A 25,041-nucleotide genomic window follows, 5' to 3' on the forward strand; every position below is an offset into this window, starting at 1 on the left:
GATTTAATTCCTGATAAAATCCAGTCAGAAGATGTATCTCAAAAGCAAAGACATATGTGAATGCAGGCTTATGTGTATGTACATATTTTAAGTAAGTTCTGCAACTTAAACACTGAAACCAAAGGTATTGTTTCCTGCATTTTCTGAAGTAACTTTGTCTGGCTTTTTTCTAGGCGTTGGAAGGAAGGTAAGACAGCTATTTCAGTAAAATGAAGGACTGAAAAGGTAATGGATGTAGCAACTCAGTTTTATTTCTTTTTGCTTATAGGTGGCAATGTCACAGCAGCATTCTTAGCTCAAAGGAGCAGTGAACCTACAGGACCTTTGGTATGTCTTTTTCCTTAAATTTCTTGTACTGTTCCTAATCTTACGGTGGTTAACGAGAGGAGTTGACAACAGTGTGTTGGACAGTTTTAGGGACATTTTTATGAAGACATAATTAGTCTGTCAGGAAAACTGAACAGAGGATCTTCTGTGTGTGTTTGTCAAATCCATATTAACTGTTGTTCTGCAAATACTATTTTAGTCTCAAAAGGTATTGATTTTATGTCAGTATTTTTCCTTGCAAAGATAAATGTTTACGAAGCAGCGGAAACATTAAGTATGATTAGATGAGTTAGTGAGGTGTGTGGGTGGAAGTTAAAAGCAAAATTAAAAGGGCAGGTTAAAAGTTGCTTCCTGTTTTCAGCTACCTTAGAGGTTTTGCACAGGCTATAATGGGATGTGAGATCACTGGTAGCCATTTTCACAAAGGGAGAAGGCCCGTTGAGGGTACAAGATTATCTCTGTGCTATGAAATTGTTTAGAATGCAATTTGAATATTTGAAAGATTTATTTTCCATTACATTTAGTCTATTCTGCAGAGATTGTATTGGGTCCATCATTTATTGTAACGCTAGGCATCTGAATCACGTTCATGTTGACAGGTTCCAAGGAGATCCATGCTCTTTGGTACTTAGGCAATTATTTTCAAAGTGTCCCTATAAAATCATTGAAACAATCCTTTTAATTTCTTTGACCAGTTATCTGCTGAAAAGGACTGACCAAGTGTATACTTTGCTGTATTTATAGTAGTTTAAAAATGGCTCAAATTAATCAAGGTGCCTTTTTTCCTTCCCTCTTGCAGTTAGTAACCTCTTGCAGTTAGTAACCTTAGATCACATTGCATTCTGTTCTTGTTCCCTCTTCATGTTTTCCCTTCCTCTTTTTCTGTTCCTCCTTTAAGGTTAATTCTGAGTTTTATACTGGATGGTTGGATCACTGGGGGCACCGTCATTCTGTTGTGCCTGCACAAACTGTAGCTAAAACACTTGATGAAATCCTGGCACGTGGTGCTAATGTTAACCTGTAAGTATGTGTTCAATAGAGGTTAATTATGGGTGGATTTTTTTTTTCCCAATTCAGCAAAACTTGATTTAAGTGGATGGCTTTTTCCCTCTTTAGGTACATGTTTATAGGTGGGACTAACTTTGCCTATTGGAATGGTAAGAAATTATTTAAGTTATGCTAATCATAGAATGGTTAGAGTTGGAAGGGACCTTAAAACATCATTGAGTTCCAACCCCCCTGCCATGGGCAGGGACACCTCCCACTAGAGCAGGTTGCTCAAAGCCCCATCCAGCCTGGCCTTGAACACAGGGATGGGACATCCAGTGGTGTAGAGGAGCTGTTAATGAATTAGGTAGTAACGTATCCTGTAATAGAATAAGCTTTGCCTGCTTCCACATGGCAAAAGATGACTGCACTAGCTGTTGCCTATTGCCAGCACATTGTACTAGACCCATGTTATTTATCTTTGCAAAGGCTACTTCTGCTTCAGTCAATCCTGTGAAACGGTTGAAACATGGATAAATTTGTTTCTCTTCAGAATATTTCTGAAAGCTGTGGAACAGAGCATTGTGAGCTCAGGAGGGTGATGTCCTCCATTAGGAATAGTTTCTCTATGCCAAATCCCAAATACCAGGGCCTACATCGAAACTAAAAATGTAGCAGAGTCTGGCTGTGATTGGAAAGAATTCTGAAAGTTGATACCTTCGGAAAAAAACTCTTTCATTGTTTCCATTGCTTTATTTTTTTTCCCCCCTCTCTTAGGTGCTAATATGCCCTATATGCCACAGCCCACTAGTTATGACTATGATGCTCCACTGAGTGAAGCAGGGGATCTGACAGAAAAATATTTTGCCTTGAGGGAAGTCATTGGTATGGTGAGTGTCCCTGGTACATGTTTAGAACGGTTCTTTGAAACATCCCTGGTGTATCTGCAAAGTCTCTTGCTCTTCTGTTGGTATAAGTTGCTTCTTAATTTACTATTTTCTGCAGGTAAGGGAAGTAGAACAAGGTGATTAGGCCAGCCTAACACCTTGCTATTACAAAAGGGCAAAGATCCTGCACCTCTCTGGCTATCCTTTCTGTCCCGATGGCTCCCTTCTTCCTTTCAGAGTTGGGGATACAGGTGTAGGTCTGACACCAAAGTGGTTCAGCTCTGCTTTTTTGCTGCATTTGTTTTCTTTGAACTCGAAGTCAGTCAGCTGAATTGGCTGGCTCAATCAGGTAAGAGCCAGTGCTGGCACAACGGGAGCAGCTGGAGGCAGGAAGGGTTTGGCTGGGAGTAGAGATGGAAAAGGAGTGAACAGAGCTTTTCCCATGCAACATGGATCATCCATTCAGTCCACTCAGGCTCATCACTCGACAGCAGACTGATCTGCACTGCAGCTTAGTGCTTTGGCTGTCCGTATCCCAAGCTTCATGTTATGGTTTTGGGCCTCTGTGAGAAGGAGTGTGCTTATCCAAATTACCATGTCTTGTTTTTGTGATGCCACAAACTGTAGCTAGTGGGTGGGACCAGCTTTGCCTGTGCTGTAAAATGTACAAACCGGAGATTGTAGTGAAAGAAGGAACCTGTATCTAGATTTTGCATAGCCTTGCATTGGAAGCCATTCAGATGAGGCTTAAAAACAGATTCCATGGGAATCCCAAGGCTCAGGCTTGTACTCTCTGTCCTGTTGCATGCCAGCAACATTCCTGTTCACTAGAAGACATTTTTTTGATGGGAGTAGATCTCCTAAAAGTGTATTACAGTTAGAGTTGAATATACCTTTATCTCTGTACCTGTGGAAGGCCTGCTGTGGATCATTTTCCTAAATTTTTCCATTATCTCTAAGCTTTCCATTGATGGGATCATTTTGATAGCCTTTCAAGGGGGACTTACTCTCTTGATACAGCTTTTCTAACCAGAGAAATTCCTGTTTTTGAGTTGTTTTCTTCAAGGCAAGATCCCTATCTGAAATGTAAGTAGTGCTCTCGTAAATGAGAGAGCCTTGATAAGATCTGAAGTGTTTGGTATAACCTAAGGTGTGTTGGGTCATGGTACAGCTTTTTTTGGTGTGGTTGTTTATCTCTTACCTTCCATATCCATAGGATCTCAGTAAAGTTTTCCTGTCTCTGCTGTGGGTTCTAAACCCGTAACAGTCATATCTACACAGTTGCAGTTTCAGGTGGAGCTGATGAAAGAAAATTAAGTTGCCTGTTAATTACTTTGTTCGGCATATCACTGTGCTACAAGGCTAACAAGTTTACTGTTTCCTTCAGTTAATAAATCCAATAAAGTAGAGGAGTTTCAGTCTATAGCTTCATTCAGTTGCTGACAGAATTCTGTAATTTTTACTATTTGGGCTGAAATTTCCTACTTTTGACTTAATCTCTTGGGTGAATATAGTTTTTCTTTTCTTTAAGCCTGAATATCTTGATTATTTTAAAATACAGAGAGGAAGAAATGAACTTGTTACTGGAAATAAAAATCAGGCATTCATCAGTCCTGATATAGTTGATATTTGACAGGAGGCCATTGGGTATTATGTTGCTGTGGTCTCTCAAAAAAGCCAACAAAACCCCTAACTAAACAGAAAAACACACCATGTCTTGGTACAGAGGCAAGCTATTGAGCACGTGTAAGCCCAGAAAATTATGCTTTGTGCTAAAACTTTTAAGCTGAAATCAAAGTAAAATATCTTAAGAAAAATGCCCTTTCCAGCCCCTCACCAAATTTATTTAAAAAAATAACTAGGAGCTGCCAAAGTAAGCACTCAGAAGTCACCGAGTGTGCAAGATAGCTTTCACAAGGACAATTATTTGTGCATGTGTATTAAAATGCAGGCTTAGATTGCTTGATCACATGGGTATCTCATCTGCAGAACTTTTTTTGTCTACAACATGCAGACAGGGCCACGTTCAGTAAAGAAACAACAGATGGGAAGAGTTGATGTTACAGGAGATGAGTAATGGCAGGAAAGGGAGAAGGGGATAAAGAAGGAGAAAAGAAGGCTGTAGGCTCGGAAAGGAGGCAGCTAGGGTATGGGGCAGAAAGACACTGTCTAGACTTGCAGTTCCTCAAAGGTGTCCGAGAAGGTGGTGGACATCCTTCACCCCTTCTCTCTGCTGATCTTGGATGGTTCTTCTGAGAGATATAGGGCAAGAAGTAAACAAAAATAGCCCAGCAGTCAGATCGTTTTCTTGTCATGTTTCCTTATAATTAATTGGGCAGTTGTGTAGACCAGGACCAGAGGGGAGCTAATGATGGGACCTCAAGGGTTTGTGGAGCTGTGGAGGAGGCTGTGGTCTCGAGGGAAAAACCAGGCAGTGATGGATTAGCAGGTGGTGGTGGAGTATAGTAACACTGAAAGGAAAGGCACAAGAGGCTAATAATTCTCATATGGAAGTGCTGGTAGGGAAGGATCAGGTCGAAATGCTGCCCTACAGACTTGGAAAGGTTAACTCAAGCTCCCATGGACTTGGGAGACAACTGCAGGAGGGTTGTAGAAGACAGTAACACAAGCTTTAGCCACAGGAGGGCCCCAAGGGCACTGTGATTCTTGGGCAGCATGTTTGTTCGCTATGCTTTTTACCATTACCTCAGATTGAATAGTTATTAAAAATTGTTTGCCATATGTGAGCAAGTCAGATGTTTTTTTCCTAAAAACCCTCCATCTTAGACTAGATGTAGCTGTAATCCTTTAGCACAGTGAGATTATCTACTTTTAGTTAAAGTTCTACTTTTGTAAGTTGTGAAGTGAAAAGTGAGAATTCGGTTAAAGCATGTTTGTATTTGTTTTGTGTGTTTCTTTTTTCTTCCTCCCCTTTCTAGTATAAGCAGCTACCAGAAGGTCTTATTCCTCCAACAACACCCAAATTTGCATACGGGAATGTTCGCTTGCAGAAGGTAAATTAACATCTGTAATACACTGTGTATCTTTCTATAATGCTGTATGTTTGCTTTTTGCAAAAAATGTTTATGAATGTGTCACAGCAGTCTCTAGATATCATACAAAATAAAGAGGAAAATGTTGAAAGCAAACTTTCAGGAAAGAAGGAGCAGAGCTTGGGAGCTAGTAATCATGCCCATAGTGGAAAATAGTGAAAAATGAGAAAATGTATGTTATCTGGATATAAAAAGGTAATTTTTCCAGTATGCAGTATGTGCCTGAAGTTTTACTAAACTGAAAATAATGTATTATTAACACAACAGAATCGTAGATGTCTGAGAACTCATGTTGAGTAATGTAGCTGAGGGAATACTAGCATGAGAGCTATGAGCAAAGAATGGTTTTGTAGCTGCTGCCGCCTCTGAAGGAGAAGCAGCAGGTAGGATATGTGTATCTTTTAAATACTTCTAGGTGTTTAAATTTTGAATGTGGAACATTTATCAACAAGACTTCGAAATTTATTGAAAGGTTTCTCACAGGATTTGTGAAAATCTGTAGCTGATGAGAGAAATTGTTAGTTTCCTGCCGAGGGAAAAGTGGGCAGAACTTAGCGTGCAGAACCCAGCCATGCTGTATCCTGTCTGACAGCAGTGGTATAACTGGTCAGCACATGAATAGCTGGGGTTTGTCCCTAGCACCGTCTTTTAGGACCAGTGACAATTTTCTGTGAAATATGGTTGAGAACTAGGTTCCTGCAGTGAGCGTAGAGGATGGTTTAAGGGGGGACGGAAGAGGTAACAGGTATGAACTTGGCTATATTAATTCTGCTGGGTACAGACAAGTGGTTTTTACAGAGTCACAGAATTGTCAGAGTTGGAAGGGACCTCTAGAGATCTAGTCCAACTCCCCTGCTGAAGCAGGATTGCCCAGAGCACATTACTCAGGACTGCATCCAGGCAGATCTTGAAGATCTCCAGAGAAGGGGACTCCACACCCTCCCTGGGCAGCCTGTTCCAGGGCTCTGCACCCTCACCGGAAAGAAGTTTTTCCTCATATTTAAATGGAACTTCCTATGTTCCAGCTTGTGCCCATTGCCCCTCGTCCTGTCACTGGGAACCCCTGAAAAGAGCCCGGCTCCATCCTCCTTCAGTCCACCCTTTAGGTACTTGTAAGCATTGATAAGGTCTCCCCTCAGCCTTCTCTTCTCCAGGCTAAAGAGCCCCAGCTCTCTCAACCTTTCCTCATCAGGGAGGTGCTCCATTCCTTCCATCATCTTTGTTGCCCTAGGCTGGACTCTCTCCAGTAGTTCCCTGTCTCTCTTGAACTGGGGAGCCCAGAACTGGACGCAGTATTCCGGTTGTGGCCTCACCAGGGCAGAGTAGAGGGGGAGAATGACCTCCCTCCACCTACTGGCCAACTTCTTGAGGTGGAGGACTACTGCAATTGGTGTACTGGATACTGTAATTCATAATGCTTGGTTTTTATACTTTCTACTTTTAATTTTCCGGTCAGCGATGTATCTGATCTGTTATGTGCTGAAGCGTTGCAAAATTTGGTAGTGCAGCCAAAATTTGGCTTTGCAGGCGCGTTCAAGTCATCCCACTCAAGCGGTGGGCAGAAATACTTTTTGTATGAAAGTGATTCACCAGTAAAGTTGAAACAGATCTATATCACTTTCAACAATCTTTGAGTATCTTTAGACCTTTTAGGGCAGAAGTTGCCAGATGAGGTTTCACTGAACTGGCTTGTATTTGGTAGTGACTAATTATATACCGTTATCAGTACACCCACCACTTCTACTGCTATCCTGGGTTGCCAGCATTTGGGAGCCCAGCAATCAGATTTTGACTATCCCATCTTCTCATGGTTCATGGCTCCCAGATAGGGCTGTTCAATTTCTCTGGAACAATGAACTTTCTCTTTCATGCCTTCGAGAGATGAATGCTGCAGGGCTACCTGTCCCAGACACTTGTCTTGCAAAGGAGCAGTCAGATGACTAAACTTGCTCAAATATTGTAGCTTTGACCTGGCCATCACACTGGGAGCCCTGTTCCTGCACCTTCTTGCCTTCTACACTTCCTGCTTTTTTGAGAGGATGTGTTTTACACTCCACCCAGCAGTTTTAGGAATCCAGATGGCATGTCTAATTGTGACATGGTGTGAGGTTCCTGTCATTGCCTTTACATATACTGCCATCTGCACAGAAAGCCTCTAGAATTGTTTTCTGGGAAGAAGGCTACTTTTTGTTCCGTGAAGCCACTGCTTAACTTCAGCAGCAGTTTACTTCTCTGCTTGGTTACCCTGCAACACAGGATGAGTCTCAAATCACAGACGGTTTGTAGCGTTCCAGCCAAAGCCATCCTCTCAACTACATCATGCCTTCTAGCCCCTGCTGGGACCAGGTCCAGAGCACCTTGCTGTATGGAGAAGCCTGAATGCATTTGGGTGAATATCAGAGAGGGAATACTCTAAAAGATAAGGCTTGGCTTTGGCAATACTAAACTTTCCAACTATTTCGTTTGCAGTAACACTACTAAAAGAAGGTACTATGTGAAGCTTCACTGTGCAGTTGAGCTCCAGCAGTCAGACCTATGCAGGGCATTGAACCTACTGCAGTGAACCAACTCCCTTGACACTTTTGCAGAAAGAAAGAGGGAAAGGAGACTCCTGAGTATTTTCAGGAGTCATGTGGTTAGATTAGAAAATAGGAGGAAATTCTTTACTGTGTGGGTGGTGAGATGCTGGAACTTTTCTCCACACAGAGAAGTTGTGGCTGCCCCATCCCTGGAGGTGTTCAAGGCCTGGCTGGATGGGGCTTTGAGCAACCTGGTTGAGTGGGAGGTGTCCCTGCCCATGGCAGCGGGGTTGGAACTTGATGATGTTTAAGGTCCGTTCCAACCCAAACCATTCTTTGGTGTACTTTACAGAGGTACGGGTAACGAGAGCAGGCTGTTCTCTAATTTTTTTTTTTTTCCCCACAAGATATACTCTGACAATTCAGTCCTTAAGTACCAGATCAGCTGCTCAGGACATACACTTGAGGAAAAGAGATCTTTGCCCTTAGCGGTGCTGCCTGTCATATTTGCTGGTTTTTGGAGGTTTGCAAGTTGGTTGGCCAGATGAAAATAATTGGGGAACCCAGGCTAGTTGGGGAGGGAAAAGAAATAAAGAATAATAATAAAGAAAAACTCTCCTTCTGTTCTCTGATTGGGCAGTTGTTCATTTTGAGCTACTGAATTATTTTAAAAAATTCTCCTGGCTGGGGAAAAAAGGGTAATTTATTAAAAGATGCTGGGAGCGCTGATACTGCTATGGAAGAGCAGAAAACAGGCCATGAGGAAAAAGTCTTATTTCATAGATACAAAAGAGAGTGTTGAAGATGAGGGATGAGGGTGGGCAAAGGCAGAACAGCAATAGATAGACTCAAGAAACGTGAGCAAGATGACAGGGTTTAGGGATTTAAGACCCAGAATGTGGGGAACATCCTTTCTAGAGGGGAATGAATGCGTCTTTGTGCCTACTATGTCTGCGTGGCTGTGCAGGCTTGTGAGCAGGTGGTAGTTTCTGGTCACCACTTGGAGGGCCCTGAGGAGTGCTTGGTCACAAGGAAGTGCCTGCCCCAGCACTGCAACCTGCAGACTCGCAGGTTCTGGAGTTGTATTCAGTTCTTGGGATGGGGAGAGCTCAAGCAATAGCAAGTAGCAGGCAGTGCTGATGTGAGTTGGGGGTAGAAAGGGGTTAAGCAAACAGGATGCTGCCAGTAGTTGATATCATTCTTGTTGGAGCTGTTTTGTTCCTCTTTTTTTTTTTTTATGCTTGATCATACAATTTGGTTTTGAAGACCTTGCTGTGGAGGATAAAAAAGTATTTCTATTTTTTATTAATAGTCATCTGTTGCTTTACAGGTTGAGTTTTTAAAAATTCTTGATAGTATTTGTAATTTTCAAATTTACTGTTAAGTTTTTGTTGTCATACTGGTTGTCCACTAAGAAGCAGTCAACAGGAACTTGCAGCAAGAGCAGATCTTGTTTTGGCTTGTTGTTTTTTTATTTTGTACGCACCACTTAAGAGTGAAAAGCTGAACAAAAATAATCTATTGATGTTCCAAAGAAACAAGCTTCTACCAGCCCAGTCCATAAGTGAGTCATAGGTGGTCGACGTGTATTCAGAACACAAGTCCCCTTGGTAGCAAGAACCTAAAGAAAGTTGAACAGGCAGATGTACATGCTGCTAATACTTGGTTCAGCAGGGCACAAAGCACCACTCATTGCCAGTTAGTAGCTCATTCAAGTGACCGTGTGCATCTTAGTACCACTTACGTTCATTTCTAATTTCATTGCCGACCTGGGGCCAAGACTATTAATGCTCATAGGATTGTTGTTTAGTTCTGTAAATCAACTCTGTCAGTTTATGTGCAAAGATACGCATCTCTTGCTTCACAGCTGTTGTACAAGACCCAGCAGTTTAATCTCTCTGAAGTCCTGCATATTGCTTTAACTGACTTCCTTGCAGGAGCACAGGATAGGGAATAGAGCACATACACAGTCCAGAGCGTTTGGGGAATTTTACTCTGCGGAAGCTGATTGTTATTTTAGGTACAACGCTTAAACTGAAAACATAAGAGCAAATGGCTTTCACCAAAATTTTGAAAGCTGTCATTTGATTGACAGCGTTCTTGCCAGGGTGAACACTATAGACTAGTGAGGGTGACCCAAATTCCAGGTAGTGATGGCATTATCCTTTATATGCTTATGGTCTCCTTTTGGTTTCTTAGAATCATAGAATAGAATTGTCTAGGTTGGAAGGGACCTTTTAAGAACATCTAGTCCAACCATCAACCTAACTCTGATAAAAAACCATCACTAAACCATGTCTCTGAGCACTATGTCAACCCGTCCCTTAAATACCTCCAGGGATGGGGCCTCAACCGCTTCCCTGGGCAACCCAGTCCAATGTGCAATAACCCTTTCAGTGGAAACATTTTCCCTAATATCCAATCTGAACCTCCCCTGGTGCAACTTGAGGCCATTTCCTCTTGTCCCATGGCCTGGGACTTGGGAAAAGAGACCGACACCCCCCCCCCCCCCCCCGGCTACACCTTCCTTTCAGGGAGTTGGAGAGAGCGAGAAGGTCTCCCCTCAGCCTCCTTTTCTCCAGGCTGAACACCCCCAGCTCCCTCAGCCTCTCCTCACAAGACTTGTTCTCCAGACCCCTCACCAGCTCCGTTGCCCTTCTCTGGACCCGCTCCAGCCCCTCAATGTCTTTTTTGTGGGAAGGGACCCAAAACTGGACACAGCCCTCGAGGTGGGGCCTCACCAGTGCTGAGTACGGGGAGCGATCACCTTCCAGAGGTTCCTAGCTTAAGATGTGAGATAAGCTCATTTCAAAAGTCCATTTAGATCTACCTGCTCATCTATGCTCCACAGAGCTGCTTGCTCACTCTTCCCCAGAGGGATGGGGGAGAGAATCGGAAAAGTAGAAATGCAAAACCTTGGGGGTTGAGCTAAAGACAGTTTAGTAAGTGAAGCAAAAACTTCACACACAAATAAAGCAAAATAAGGAGTTGATTCACTACTAACCATCAGCTCGCAGGTGTTTAGCCACCCACAGGAAAGCAAGGCTCCATCATGTGTGATGGTTACTTGGCAAGACAAACCCTATCACTCCTTATGTGATATCACTCCTCACTAATGCAGTTGAGTTTTTGAGCTTGAAAGACACTAAGTATATTGTGTGCATCTCGACTAACACAAAATTGCTAGTGGACTTTGAGAGAGAAAAAATGTCTTTGCTTTCTGGACAGATAGAGCTAGCTGGCTAGGTGACTGGATATGCAAGCTGTTATATTTGGATTGAAATTACTGACCTTCATATATCTGATTTTTCTATACTGCAGGTGGGCACTGTGGTAGAGGTGCTGGATGTGCTGTCACCGAAGGGACCGGTGAAGAGCACTTACCCATTAACCTTTGTTCAGCTAAAGCAGGTGAGGTTTCCTTCAGTAGAAACTTTGCAGTAATTTTGTAAAGTTCATTTGAACAACCCTCTGTGGTATGACTCTTCTTATGCCCAGTGTCTTACACCTTATCTCACCACAGAAATAACAGTATTATAAAGGTGTCCAGGATTTTTGCACTGGAGACCTTTCCATATTCTACAGTGCTCCTGTTTTGCATCTGAGGTTTTCCTCTTTCCATGAATGTAGGTATATATGGTGTCCAGGCTTTCACCTTTATCTTTCTCCTCTGTGAAATACTGATTTTTCAGGTCAGGAGACTTTTTTTTAATCCATCTTTTTCTTCACTAATTATTTTCTGTATCCTGTTTTTTCTTTGCCTCTTCCCACCTCTTACCGGAGTGAGCACAGTGCCTGAGACGCTGGTTTCGCATACAGGTCAGGGGGCCTGGAGACTGCAAGCCATTTGACATTTCTGTAGGCCTCCTACTTATTTGTAGTCCTTTTCTTTTACTACATATATGGTGAGGCAAGAGAACGCAGTGAGAGAAACCTTTGCGAGCAACCTCTTGGAGTTGTTGCAGCCCACTGTCAAGGTCATTCACGCCACTGGTTGAGATAGGAAAAATACCTTTCTCTGCATTTTCCTGTGGCTTCTGCTGACTCTCGCTGTCCCCTATGTTCCCTTTCTGCCGGTCTCTGCTTCAGCTTCCCTGTCAATTTTGGTGACTTCCCATATCTTCCCTCACAGCCAAAGATCTTCCCCTTGCTGCTGACGGACTCTGCCTTTCCATTAAGGTTACATGGCTCCTTGATCGCTTCTGTGCTGAATTTGGCAGAGACTGGAGCATGGGTACTCATTGTCTGCGGCTAAAACATACTCCTTGGGAGAGAATGCGGCAGTGGTAGTAGCTGGGTGAGGAAGAAGAGGAGGAAGCAGTTTAGCAGATGCCTGGGATATGGCATTGGTCGAGGAGGCATCAAAGCTCAGATTTTTGCTTTCCAAGCCACTAATGCAGAGGTATGAGAGAAGCTGCAGGTAGTACTTTGTGGCTGGATGTAATTTCTAGTGGGATTTTCTCTCTTGTCCTCTGCCCTTCCCACCCTTAATACTCTGCATAGGAAAACTCCCGAGAGAACAGGGCAGCCAGCGGAGCTTCCTCGTATATTTTAATTTTTTTTTTCTTTTCTTTCCCCCCTCTCTTCCTTTTATCAGGACCTTGTTGCAAATGTGATACAAATATAATAATTATAGCAGAATGGAAATGGTTTACTGTCACTTCTTCCCGCCATGGTTATGTTCTAATCCAAATCTTGAATATAAATGGTTTTGTGGTTACTGAGTGAAGGAGACAATGATTTTTTTTTTAACTTGTTTTTAATTTGTGTTTCACTTCATGATGAGAACAAATCCAATGACTATGACTTTTTTTAATTTCCTGATTGGAAACTTATGAAAAATATTCCAAAATGACATTATCTATTTTTAAAACTACCTGATTTACATCAGGAACAACTTGATGAAAATACCAGTTTATGGGCACTGAGTGACAAATACACTTTCAAGTTTGTTATATAAACTCAGTGATGAAAAGATTTTCAGCTATCTTCTCATTGATTTTAATGAAGAAATAATACTGTTGGTCATTAACAGCTTTGTTTTTATTGAGGAAATACCTTCATAGCTAAGATCCTTATCTTTTAAAGTTACGTAAATGTTCTGATGAAACATTTAAAAATGGAAACTTTGTGGAATTTACACCCGTAACTTAAAGGTCAAAGTGAAGTCTAATCTGAAGTTGGTATCTGTGATAGCATCTATCTGAAGGGAATGGAAGTTAACATTTTAATCTGACTGCGTCGGCAGGAATGTGGGATATTTCTAATTCATGACCTGAACTGAAGCTATGGAATGACTTGGTTCATTAATCTGTTTGGGTTTTTATCCTTTCTTTTCTTCTCTTAGTATTTTGGGTTTGTACTGTACAGAACTACGCTTCAAAAAAACTGTACGGAGCCAACACAACTGTCTTCACCTTTAAATGGAGTCCATGATCGTGCCTATGTCTCTGTCGATGGGGTAAACGTTGTTTGCTGGTATTCATTTCTGCTATGAGTGGCCTTCACAAAAGTCATGGATACAGTCTGCCTTTTTTTTTTTTTTTTTCCTCCAACTTACCAAACAACTTCATTAGATAAACTTAGTTAATCAGATGAAGGAAGTAAGGAAGTGTAGAGTTGATTTATTCTAAATGTTCATATTTCAGAAAATATGACTATTATTTCTAAGGAAAATGTACTTGTTTCTGTTTTAGAGATATTTGAATGTTAGTACAGATTCATGACTTCAGTGAAAAAAATAACTAAAAACCAACCAAAACCTAGAGGAAGAGTTTACTTGCAGATCCTTGAAATAGATTAATGATATAATGGTATTTACGTGCTTGGTGGCTTTCCTACAGTGTTTTCATAGATTTTTTTTTTTTTTTATTTGTTGTTTTTATTCCTTTGAGGGTGAAGGGAAGTGGAAGTCTGAGCCTATGTCTAACCTTATGAAACTGGCTTCTGACCACAAGTTAAAAAAAAGTTTTATTGCACAGGACATGAACTTTACCTTTCTTCCCTTAAACAGGGTTTTATACCTGCATAATGAGAATTAATATAAATTCACAGACTTTTGTAAACTATTTTTGAATTATACTTTGACCTGTGCTGACTCTCATCACCATGGTGTCCGGGTCAAAGTCTTTTTTCCTTATGTTGTGGCGATGGGAATAAATAAAACTTAAATATTGATGTGAGCTTAATTGGAAAATTAAGCCCCTTTTAATCGCTGATATTGCCAAAATCTTTACAGTGACTAGACTGACATGTGAATACTGACATAGCAGTGCTGAGTGTGTGTGTGCTCCCATGCAAGAGGAGGAAAGGAAAAGATTTTTTTTTTAATTTTTTCATATGTTTCCTTTGCTCCCTTTCTTCTCTTCATGCAAGTTGAAGAGAAGAAATAACAGGGATTTGTTGGTTTTCAGTGGTTATTGTGTTCTTTCTCTTGGTGTAATTCATATAGGTTCCTCAAGGTGTCCTTGAAAGGGGCAAATCACTCACGATAAATGTAACTGGGAAGGCTGGAGCAAATCTGGACATCTTGGTAGAGAATATGGGCCGAGTCAACTTTGGCAGATACAATAATGACTTCAAGGTAAATAAAATAAATTGAGTAACTGGATTATGGTGTCTGTTCCGCAGGTTAAAAAGAAAGTAATGGGTTAGAGCAAAAGGATCAGGATTACGCAGCTGTAACTTTACCTCAAAATAAAATAACTATTCACTAGTTTTTATTTGAGTTTTTCCAGTCACGGAAATCAAAGTGGAATGAAAAACTGACAGACATATTTCAATTTTTTTTATTGTTTTATTATGTTGTCAGCCAAAGTGTCGCCCACAAGACTTTCAGGTTGAGTTGATCCTGCAGCTAGCATTTTAAAATGTGCAAAGCTATTTGGATAAACTCAAAAAATGGGTTGGAAATCAGTCTAGATCTTGGTTGTATTTCAAGGCTTGTGAATCCTGGGGTTGTATTTGTGTGTGTGTGTACACGTGTGTATATATATGCACTTTTTTATCTCTTTCCATGTCATTTGTAAGTAGTGTGCCCTTGCAATATTTTCAGTATGACTAGGAAAGGCTGTCTCATGAGCACTTTATCATGTAAAATTGCCAGTTCAGATTTGGACTGATCGGATTTTGGAGATAATTATCAGAAACCTTCCAAATGCTCCTGGTCTGTGCTACACTTTGGGACTGTCACCTCCCCGTGTGAGTGGCTGTGGTGGGTTGACCTTGACTGGCTACCAGGTGCACACTAAGCCACTCTATCACTCCTCCTCCATGAACAGGATGGGGAGAAAATATGACAAAAAGCTTGTGGGACAGAGATCACTCAGCAATTACTGTCAGGGGCAAAACAGACTCGACTTGGGGAAATTAATTTATTGCCAATTAAACAGAGTAGGATAATGAGAAATAAGAGCAAAACTTATAAACACCTTCCCCCCCACCCCTCCTTTCTTCTCAGGCTCAACTTCACTCCTGATTCCTCTGCCTCCTTCCCCTGAGAGGTGCAGGGGGATGGGGAATGGAGGATGTGGTCAATTGGTAGCACTTCATCTCAGCTGCTCCTTCCTCCTCAGTCTTTCCTGTTCCAACGTGGCATACCACACACAGGGCACAGTCCTCCATGAACTTCTCCAGTATGGGCCCTTCTCATGGGATGCAGTTCTTCAAGAACTACCATGGGTCCTTTTCATGGGGTGCAGTCCCTCAGGAAAAGGTCACAGCTTCTGCCAGAAAAACTGCTCCTGTATGGGTTCCTCCTCACTGGCTGCAGCTCCTGCCAGAAGTGTGTTCCAACATGGGCTTTCCAAGAACTACAGCTTTGTTCAGGGCACATCCACCTACTCCAGTGTGGGGTTCTCCACAAGCTGCAGGGTGGATCTCTGCTCCACCATGGACCTCCATAGGCTGCAGTGGGACAACCTGTGTCGCTATGGTCTTGGCCATGGATTGCAGGGGAATCTCTGCTCCAGTGTGTGGAGCACCTCCTCTCCCTCCTCCTTCACTGACCTTGGTGTCTGGAGGGCTGTTTCTCTCCCAATTTTTCTCACTCCTCTCTCACAGCTGCTACACAGTGGTTTTTACCCATTCTGTAATACGTTATCACAGAGGTGCTACCAACATCACTGATGGACTTAGCTCTGGCCAACCACGGATCCGTCTTGGAGCCAGCTGGAATTGGCTCTGTCCGACATGGGGGCAGCTTCTGGCGTCTTCTCACAGAAGCCACCACTGCAGCCCCTGCACTACCAAAACCTTGCCATGTAAACCCAATACAGTGGTGATGCCACTAACATAACACTAGGAAGGGCAGGGACAAAAAGGAAGCTTTCTTGGTTTTCGACTTTATGGGATCCCAAACACTCTGTGATACTTGCTGAAGAGAGGAGTAATGTAGAGTCCAGTCTTGCGTTGTGTTTCTGCCATGTTGGGTGCCACAGCACACTATTTTTTAAGTGTTTTATATTACTGGGTTACAAGTAGTAGTGAAGTCATGACAAAGCTTTGCAATTAAGAAGAGATGTGCAGCCCCCTAACTGCAAGAATCTCTTAAACACCCTCCCGATTTTACTTGGCCTAAATTGATTTAGCGGTATTCAGAAAGCGTGTCAAGTGTCTAATGACTCTCCAGATTAGTAACTGTCTGGTGATTGTGGTACCTTTCTGGTGCTAAGGTAATGCCAGGTAAATTAGAAGCTTCTGGTCCCTCTGTCTAAATTCTGTGACGGGTGTCTCAGGGCAGAATTAAGACTTGTCCAAAGTGTTTCTCAGTTAGTTCAGATGCAAGAGCTGGAGAAAGATAAACAGGAAAGACGTGTGCCTGAACAGTACCATTTCGTTATCAAGCAAAAGCACATGTGCTATGAGGAAATAGTATTTTTAAGGTTGTAAGTAGGGGAAAGAAATAAACCCGAGTGTGTATGCATCTTGAGTAGCCTAGTTGATGAGATCGCAAACGCTGATTTTGGGCCTGTTACAGAATCCAGTTCGATCACTGGGTGGGTGATACCCAGTTCATAGACTAGGAAGAGACTTGCAAGATCTCCAGTAGGCGGAATCTCCTGTTCTCACACTTGAGTAGGATGGGCGTATTTGCATTGTTAAAGAAGGATATCTTGGTTACGACTAAGCAGCATGGAAAAATTGAGGCTTGGTTTAAAGGAGACTGATTGACCAGTTATCTTATTCTTAAATGTGTTGTGATGAGGATTTTTAGGTTTATTTCCAATTATGCTGAGACTCTAGTCAAGGCAAAGCAACATAACTCTCAGCATTTGCAAAGATGGTAACCTACAGGCTTCCACCATATCAAGAATCATTTTCACCCGTTTCAGGCTTTGGAAGGCATACAGGTATTTGAATCCTAATCAGAACAAAGCTAAAAGTATCTGGCAACTTTTAGGATATATGGAAGCCTCTGAGTTAGAAGCATGAGCAACTGATGGCTTTCTCTGGCCATGGCATATAAATTCAGTAGGCAGCAGGAGTGCCAATTCTGCTTATACTGTCTTGTCAAAGTGCCTTGCCTTTTTCAGAGTGGCAGGAGAGGGCAGATAGTTCCCCAAGGCAGCAGGAATGTTGCATTTATTTATGTGTTTAATAACAGGCCAGGTGATAAGAAAGCCTGTGTGCTTAGTGCTAAGTTAAGGTAACAGAATAGAAGATTAGAGGTTGGATTAGGGAGGTGCTCAGTGCTGTTGTGGTTGAGCCGAAATTCACACTTGTACCAGGGTTTCAATCTGTTAAAGATTTAAGAGTGAAAGCAAGTTTAGTAGACATACGATTTGTGAGAATAATCCTCTAAAAGCAGGATCCTTCCATGTAGCAGAGGCAGCCTATCTCAGGTAACTTTGTGCATTGCTCCTTCCCATATAATCCCTCCCTCGTGCTGTTCTTGTATCGATTTTGAAAACTGGGAGTAGCCTTGGGTTTTAGATATTTTGTGCTTTCAAAAAGAGATTCCTACCTTGTGAAGCCTTGCATTTTTAAGCAAATAGGGTAGCTTTTTCTTTTGGGCTGCAACTGAAATTTGCAGCTTGAAATTGAGCTAACCATCTAGCTTTTGGGAAGGAATGTTAAAAGGGTTTTGGTTTTAAAACATCCTGCTGATCTAAATCTTGTTGTTGAAGGACACAAAGGAAGGAAGAGTGTGGTTTCTGTTTTTTTCTATTTTTTTTTTTTTCCCACATACTGCTACCTATATCTTTGTTTTACTTGGAAAATTTATATCCATATCTGGACTGTTGAATATGCATTCTTAGGCAGACCACAGTAAGGATGCTTAGTAGGCACTTCATCTCATTTGAAAAATCACACCATTCATAGCGCCTAAAGGTGGGCTTAAGGAGGCAGGTTAGAAAGTTTGAGCTAAAGTTACGTTGCATTACTTCAGTTTATTGCTAGACAGTAAAGTCTAGGTTGTATAGAAAAGTTTTGCCACTTAACTCTGTGCAGACATTTTAGTTTGATGTAAGAAAAGTAAGTTCCTCTTCTGTAAAGTGGGTGTCTAGGTAAGGGAAGAGAAAACCGATTGGTGCTCGTACTGATGGTGAGACTTGTGGAGTCAGTGCCATGCTTAGCAGAACAGGCACCCGACATAGTATTAGGCTATTGAAAATGTGGTTTTGCTTGTTCCTGTTCAACGTAGTGTTTGCAACAGAACTTAAGTTGCCCTGAAAAACAGCTTCTATACAATGCCTGTTCAAGTGATTATATGGATATAGCAACATTGGTCTAAAGTCAACCCCTTGCATTGCACTGAAACACAACTTTACAAACTATTATTATAATACAGTTAGGACATGTGCAGGAGTAACTTAATGTTCCTTACACTCTTCTTAATCATGAGCTTACCTTGCTGTTGCAGTCATTGTGCGAGCACGCATGGTTCCGTAGAAATCAAACAGGACTCCGTGGGCTTGAAGCTGACTGTAAGCTTAAAGTATTTCACTGAATCAGGGTCACAAAGCATGTGCCTTGATTTTGCGATACTGTATCTTAGCTGTAGGAGATTTGTAGGAAGTAAATATGGCTTTCTCTGCTATTGTGCAGGTTAATATCTTGGGTTAGTGACTCAGCGTTACCAGATCTCTTGATGGTATCACAAACATACGCTATGTAATGCTTTTTCTACTTTTTATTTAAGTCCCAGGTTTTGGAGTCAAGCAAAACAGAAATTTTCACAGTTATGGGAAAAAAAGTTTGAAAAAAAACTTGGGCATCAGTGAAAGGTCAAAACTTTGAAGAGGAACAGACCTTTCACAGAGAATAAACAAAGCCCTTTATTCTTAAGCAAAGCTTATAGCTTGGTGATGACCAGATGCTTGGTTTTTTTCATACACGGATTGGCAGCTGTTGCAAGTAGTTTGATTCAGTTTTCATTTCTGACTGATTTATATTTGCAGCCAAGTAACTTCAATAATATGAAACTAATTATGTTATGGTTTAGTGTTTTGTTTTTGTTTTTTATCTCCTCCTAGGGTCTCGTTTCAAATTTAACTCTTGATCAAGATACACTTGTTGAATGGGAAATCTATCCTCTAGACATAGATGGAGCAGTGAACCATGGCATTAGCGGCCACCTTGACCGACAAGAGAGATCCGTTGGCAGTCCACTGAGTTATGAAGCACCTACTTTTTACACTGGTAGACTTTCAATTCCTGAAGGGATTCCAGACTTGCCTCAAGACACCTATGTCAAGTTTCCTGGCTGGACAAAGGTACAACTTTTGCTGTAAAAACTGCTGTAAAGTCCATTCAGAAATCTACTGAAACTTCTACGCACAGTCAAAGTCCACCTCTCTTGGATGGGTAGAAGGTGGTTGTAGTGGTGGGGTGTCTCAAATGTATTTTAACAACTAGGAAATGAATTCCTTGCTTTAAGTAAATCTGGAGATAAACCATTAAGAGAAGGGAGACATATTCAAATGATACTTGGTACTGGTCTAGAAACTGGCGCATCACAAAAAAAAAAACCCCAAAACTAGTTTTTCAAGAGTGAGAAGGATGAACTGTCATGAAACGCTGCATTTAGTTGTTTGGTTTTTTTTTTGTTTTGGAGGGAGGGAGTGAATACATACCTTGAGATAAAAGAATTTTTTACTCTGGAGGAAGTGGGGTGCCACAGGACACTTTCCTGGTTATATTGATTGATTAAAAGTAACTAAGAACATTTGTGGTGTTGTGTGAGCAGCTATGGATCCTGCTACAAAGCACAGAGCGTTGGACACAACTGCTGGTGTTGTGCCCATAGATACAGATCCAATGTGTGGAAGATGTTACTGCTTGTCTTCTAGGGGTTGCCTGTAACTGGACTGAATGGATCAGAGAGCACTGCCATGAGAAGCTGGTGGGCAGATCTCTATTCATGGGAACTTCTCATGGGCCCGGAGCATAGCTAGAGCAAGAAAGAGTGTGTTTCCATGGTGCTGTGTTTGGAACAGCCAGCGTGCAGGACAGGTAATGACCAGCTCAACTAGCTGGTGGGATGCACAGAGAGCAGAATGTGTGCACTGAAGTGCCACACCTCATGGAAGCCTAAGCACTTACGTCCAGGCTTCAGGGAAGTGCTTGTAATAGTGTTAGGTAGCAAAATTATTCCTTTCTGAATAAATTTAATTTACTGCTATTAAAATTGAGTAGGAGAAGGAGTTGCTGGTGATCTGTCTACGGTATTGTAGTGGGTAAAGAACTTCCCAATATGCAGAAGACTGTGATTCATTGCAGGCACTTAGCGTTGCTGGCACTGAGCTTGGATGAGGAAGTCTGACTTAGTCCCCGTTCCTGTATACATGTGTATCTTACAAAGTCGCTGAATAAAATCCAAAAATAGCTTTTTGCACAGGAACTGGAATCTGAGACTTTTGCAGTAAATTTTGTGACCAATGAATCATAAATCTTCTTCAGGAAGCGAGATAACCATACCTGCCTGTTGGCAAACTTATTTTTGAAATGGCAAATGAGTCCAAGAATTCTCATGTACTGGTGGGAATCCTTTTCCTAGGATCTACTGAACATACAAACTACATGAGACAGAGGTTTCTATGCCCTCTAAAGTAGTCAAGGTGAAGAGAGCCCAGAAAAATTTTAAGTAGAGCTATTGAATTGATCCTTCAAGCTTTACATGGATTGGACCAAAGTTTTAAGTAAGATACCCAGGGGGGTAATAAGATGATGGGATACTGGGTGTGGAAGTTGAGACTTCCAGGTAACTTTACCAACAAGCAAATGGCTTTAAGGCGGAGGGCTGTAAGGGGTTAAATTCCACTCAGGTCCCACTGGATCTGGGACTTATTTCCTTGAGTGGCAATGTATAAATTGCTGATGCCAAGGTGTGGAGAGGGACTTTTAATAAAAACCCTCCTGAGTAGTTGGAAAACCATGGAAACAACACTTTCCAAGAAAACATGTAATTCTAATGATCATCCTGCCTTTGCATATTAAGATGAGGAATATGGCATGCTGGGCAGACTGGAAGAAGGGTGCAGCATTGACAGTCATGACCTATGTTGTAGCTCACTTGCCTTCAGTGGTTTTTAAACTCTTCACTATTAATAAAACTTCCTCCACCCTTGCTTGAGGAACCACGATGCCCTTAAGCGCACATGTCCCTGAATGTACAGTTAGATTTATTGGACTTTTTTTTTTTTCTTCAACAGAAAGATTTGGCATCAGAATAGTTCTTGGTTTCTGTGGAATCACGGGTTGTAGTTGCTGACCCTACTAAAGGAAATCTTGTTACTGAAGATAGAGTTCCCCCCTCCTTTATTTTATCTAGGGCATATTTGTTGGTCGTGTGTATAGTGTCATGATTTGCTGGTTTAGGGTGTACAAATCCCTGAGTGCACATACTTTAGAAATTGCAGTGTTAATAAGGACAGTTTGTAATGGAGAAATTAAGTTCATAACTTTACTGGAAAAATGAATTACAACCAGTGCCTGATTAAGATCAGAAACAGAGACCTGTCTGGTCATACCTCCTGCATTAGAACAGTTGATTCCTACTGTAAACTCCTACTTCCCCCAGGGTTACAGTCACTCTCTGTAGTAGGTAGGCTGCTGTCTGGTGGGTACACTCACTAATTCATTGTGTGTGGGGAGGTTGCATTAATGCCACGTTTTCTTCTAAAACTACCACAGCAGCAGAGTAGTGAGCTTGAATAAATAGCTCTTCTCTTGCCTATTAATGGAGCAAAAACAAGCTACAAAGCAAGATAAATTTCATTTAAAAAAAATATTAAAAGAAAAAGGAAAGCTTGAGGTCAAAGTTTATTAGCACCTTGGCAGAACTGTGCAAGATAGGAATCTTATACCACAGAAGTAGATACAGAGAGGAAATAACTCACCTGCATTTGCAAATGTACCAACTCATTATAAAATTTTGCTTGCAACTTTCATAAAATCTGTTTTCATAAATACCTGAAAACACAAGAAAAATACCTCCAAAACAGCTTGAACAGCAATACTTGCTATATTACAATTGTGCTTTTGTAAATCCTTTAAAAGTATTATTCGGATATCCCAGAAAATTGTAGAAATGACCCAAGAGTGCAGTAAAAGTCCTTACTTTCCACTGATTCAGACTGTTTTATTATTTTTATCAGTGTACATCAATGCCAAGAGTTAGTTTGTTTTTCCTCTATATTCTGACTAACAAAGGCCAAAGCAGGAGGAAACACAGTTATCTGTTCCCATCCCTTGTCCACTGAACTCATCTGACATAAGGTGAAAAGACATTTAGAAGGAGTAAAAGCAAATTATTTAACCAAATCAGCTATAGAACCTCCCTTATGTCTTGTTTAATGAACAAAGATTCAGCTTAACTCAGTAGGAGTCCATTTACAGTTTTACGGAACATTCTGCAACTTACCAATGCATAGACTGTATATATATATATATATAAAAAAAAATGTATATGTATGTATATGTACACATATATATGTGTACACACACTTTTGGAAAAATCTGCATTTGTGTCACTTCAATGCATCTCTTTTGTGGTGTGTGACTAGTTTGATTTTTTTTTTTCTTTTTCCTCTTGCCCAATTTTGTTTTATCTTTTGAACTTAAGGTATTTATAATGTTAGAACAGTATTTTGAACTAGCAGTTCTGGCCACCTTCACAATTAAAAGTGATTTAAAGAGTTTGTATGCCACGTTAACCACAATTTCATTGAACTTAAATTAATGCTCACAGAGCCCCAAAGATTTTAATGGTTGTAGGTAACTATACTAAAATACAGTACTCTCTTGCAGTGTGATTTCACAAGTTCTTTTCTTGATAGAGCTATTACAAGTAAAATAGACATCTGAATTTCATGTGTCTAGACAAGCTGTACCTTTTGCATGAAATTATGCAACGTGAAAGGGCTACCAAGATAATGTAGTCTTACGCTAGTAAAAACAGCCACAACACAATTAGGATCTGCTTTTTTCTTTTGTGAGTTCTTTCTCCATTTAACAATCAACTTCAAGCAAATGCCGTTTTCGGTTTTGCTAGGATCTGAAACTTGGTGCAAAATTCAGTGCCAGGAACCTGCAATTCTCTCTTCCTAAGTATTGTCATATTTGGAATTACTGCAGTATTTAACCACTTCCTTTTTAAACATTAATGACTTTAACTCACCAGGGAATTTAGATTCTTTTGACTGTCATTAGCATTTTTCTGACCAGATTTTCTATTGTTGTGTTCTGTCAAACTGAAGGATGGAGGAAATCCATGCAAAGAGTGTTGTGCTTAAAGCTATTTCATCATTTGATTGCTGTCAAATTATTAAAATGTCATTATTTTTTCTTTCTCTCTTAACAGGGGCAAATTTGGATCAACGGCTTTAATCTTGGTCGCTATTGGCCGGCCCGTGGTCCTCAGTTGACCCTTTTTGTTCCAAGGAATATACTTGTTTCATCGGAGCCAAACAACATAACAGTGTTGGAGCTGGAACGTTCTCCTTGCACCACCCAGGCATGCGAAATAGAATTTGTTGACAAACCTAATATCAATGCGACTGCAGAGTATGAAAATGATGCCCCCCAGCTCTTTGTTAGAGACATAAGGCTGAACCATCTATAATGATTTCAGTATTTTCTTACCTTCCCCCAGTTTGCTTCCCTTTCCCTCAAACCATACTTCCCTTTTCTAAAGACTCAGTGTTTATCAGTGAGTTGTTTAGCTGGGGCAATTTTTTAAATTCTTCAAAGACTTTTTTTTTTGTTGTTGTTTTTTTTTAAAATCTGCCAGACTTAAATACTGAAATTCTCTTAAAAAAAAATAAAAGCTGTAACTTTAGAATTTGCCTTGGACTGTGAAATTGAACTCAACTGGAAGATAACGTTCAGATCAGTCTAGTAAAACTGTGGTCTTTGTAGGCTGCTTACATGACAGGAACCTTTTTGTACTTTTGGTTTTTTACCATGTTTTGCAACTGGAGAGGAGCCTATGAAAGGAGTGCACAGTCTCGCTAGCTTGCTGTTTATTCACGCAGGCTGGTAGGTCAGAGCTGCCAAAGGACTAGGCACTTTCAGGTGATTTTATCATCTGGTTACTATCAATGGTCTGAAGGGGCTCACTGCCAGCGTTGGGCAGACCTCATTTTTCTCACGTCTGTGCAAATGACTTCAGAAGAATTTCAATTGGTTTCTCACAGGAACAGTGAGAAGAACTGTGGAAGAAAGCACTGAAATACAAGCTGGTCCAAACTTCAGTAGCGTGGAAGGACCTTGTAGTCTGCATCTGTCCCCTCTTGGAAAGCCAATTTACTGCTTCCCCTATGCTATCTTTGAAGACTTTCAGTTGATAAATACAAGGATGTGTAATATTTAGGCTGTTTAGGTTGGACCATAGCCTCTGATTAACCTGCCTGCAGAATTTAAATTTAAAATTAGCCACTTTTCCTTTTAATGGATCCTGTTCTTTTTTTCTTTTTTTTTGGGCGTGGAGTACCTGTTTTTTATAGGCCAGCACCTTGGAAGTAGAAGTCAATTTTAAGTTAGAGAATTTTAATTCTCTTTTAGTCATTAATTCACATCTTCTGTTTTGTTCCAGTAAACTGATGATCTTTGTAAGTGTCTGATATTTGCAAAGATGTGCAATCTCTGTCAGTAAAACTGACTTTCTACAAAAGACTGAGTAGTATCATTGATTCTTAGGGGTTTGATGTCAAATTCCTTGGTTAGATTTAAATAACAGAAGATTAAGATGATGGAATTGAGTATTTTCATAATCTGTGGTTTCTTCCTTTGGTTTTTGTCTGACATTATTAAAATGGTTCTTTA

General features: G+C 40.9%; 1 protein-coding gene across 1 annotated transcript in view; it reads left to right on the forward strand.

Annotated features, from left to right (window-relative positions):
* The window catches only part of GLB1 (galactosidase beta 1), a 49,796-nt gene extending 24,755 nt beyond the window's left edge, over positions 1 to 25,041 (forward strand). Inside the window, exons 7-16 of the mRNA XM_074151033.1 lie at positions 269 to 327; positions 1,226 to 1,347; positions 1,444 to 1,484; positions 2,092 to 2,204; positions 5,141 to 5,215; positions 11,095 to 11,184; positions 13,121 to 13,234; positions 14,225 to 14,356; positions 19,251 to 19,490; positions 23,579 to 25,041. Coding sequence (XP_074007134.1) covers positions 269 to 327; positions 1,226 to 1,347; positions 1,444 to 1,484; positions 2,092 to 2,204; positions 5,141 to 5,215; positions 11,095 to 11,184; positions 13,121 to 13,234; positions 14,225 to 14,356; positions 19,251 to 19,490; positions 23,579 to 23,839 — 1,247 coding nt within the window. The 3' untranslated portion in view covers positions 23,840 to 25,041. The remainder of the gene's footprint in view (positions 1 to 268; positions 328 to 1,225; positions 1,348 to 1,443; positions 1,485 to 2,091; positions 2,205 to 5,140; positions 5,216 to 11,094; positions 11,185 to 13,120; positions 13,235 to 14,224; positions 14,357 to 19,250; positions 19,491 to 23,578) is intronic.

This window comes from Numenius arquata, chromosome 7 (genome assembly GCF_964106895.1).
Source record: "Numenius arquata chromosome 7, bNumArq3.hap1.1, whole genome shotgun sequence".
In the NCBI taxonomy this organism is placed as follows: Eukaryota; Metazoa; Chordata; class Aves; order Charadriiformes; family Scolopacidae; genus Numenius; species Numenius arquata.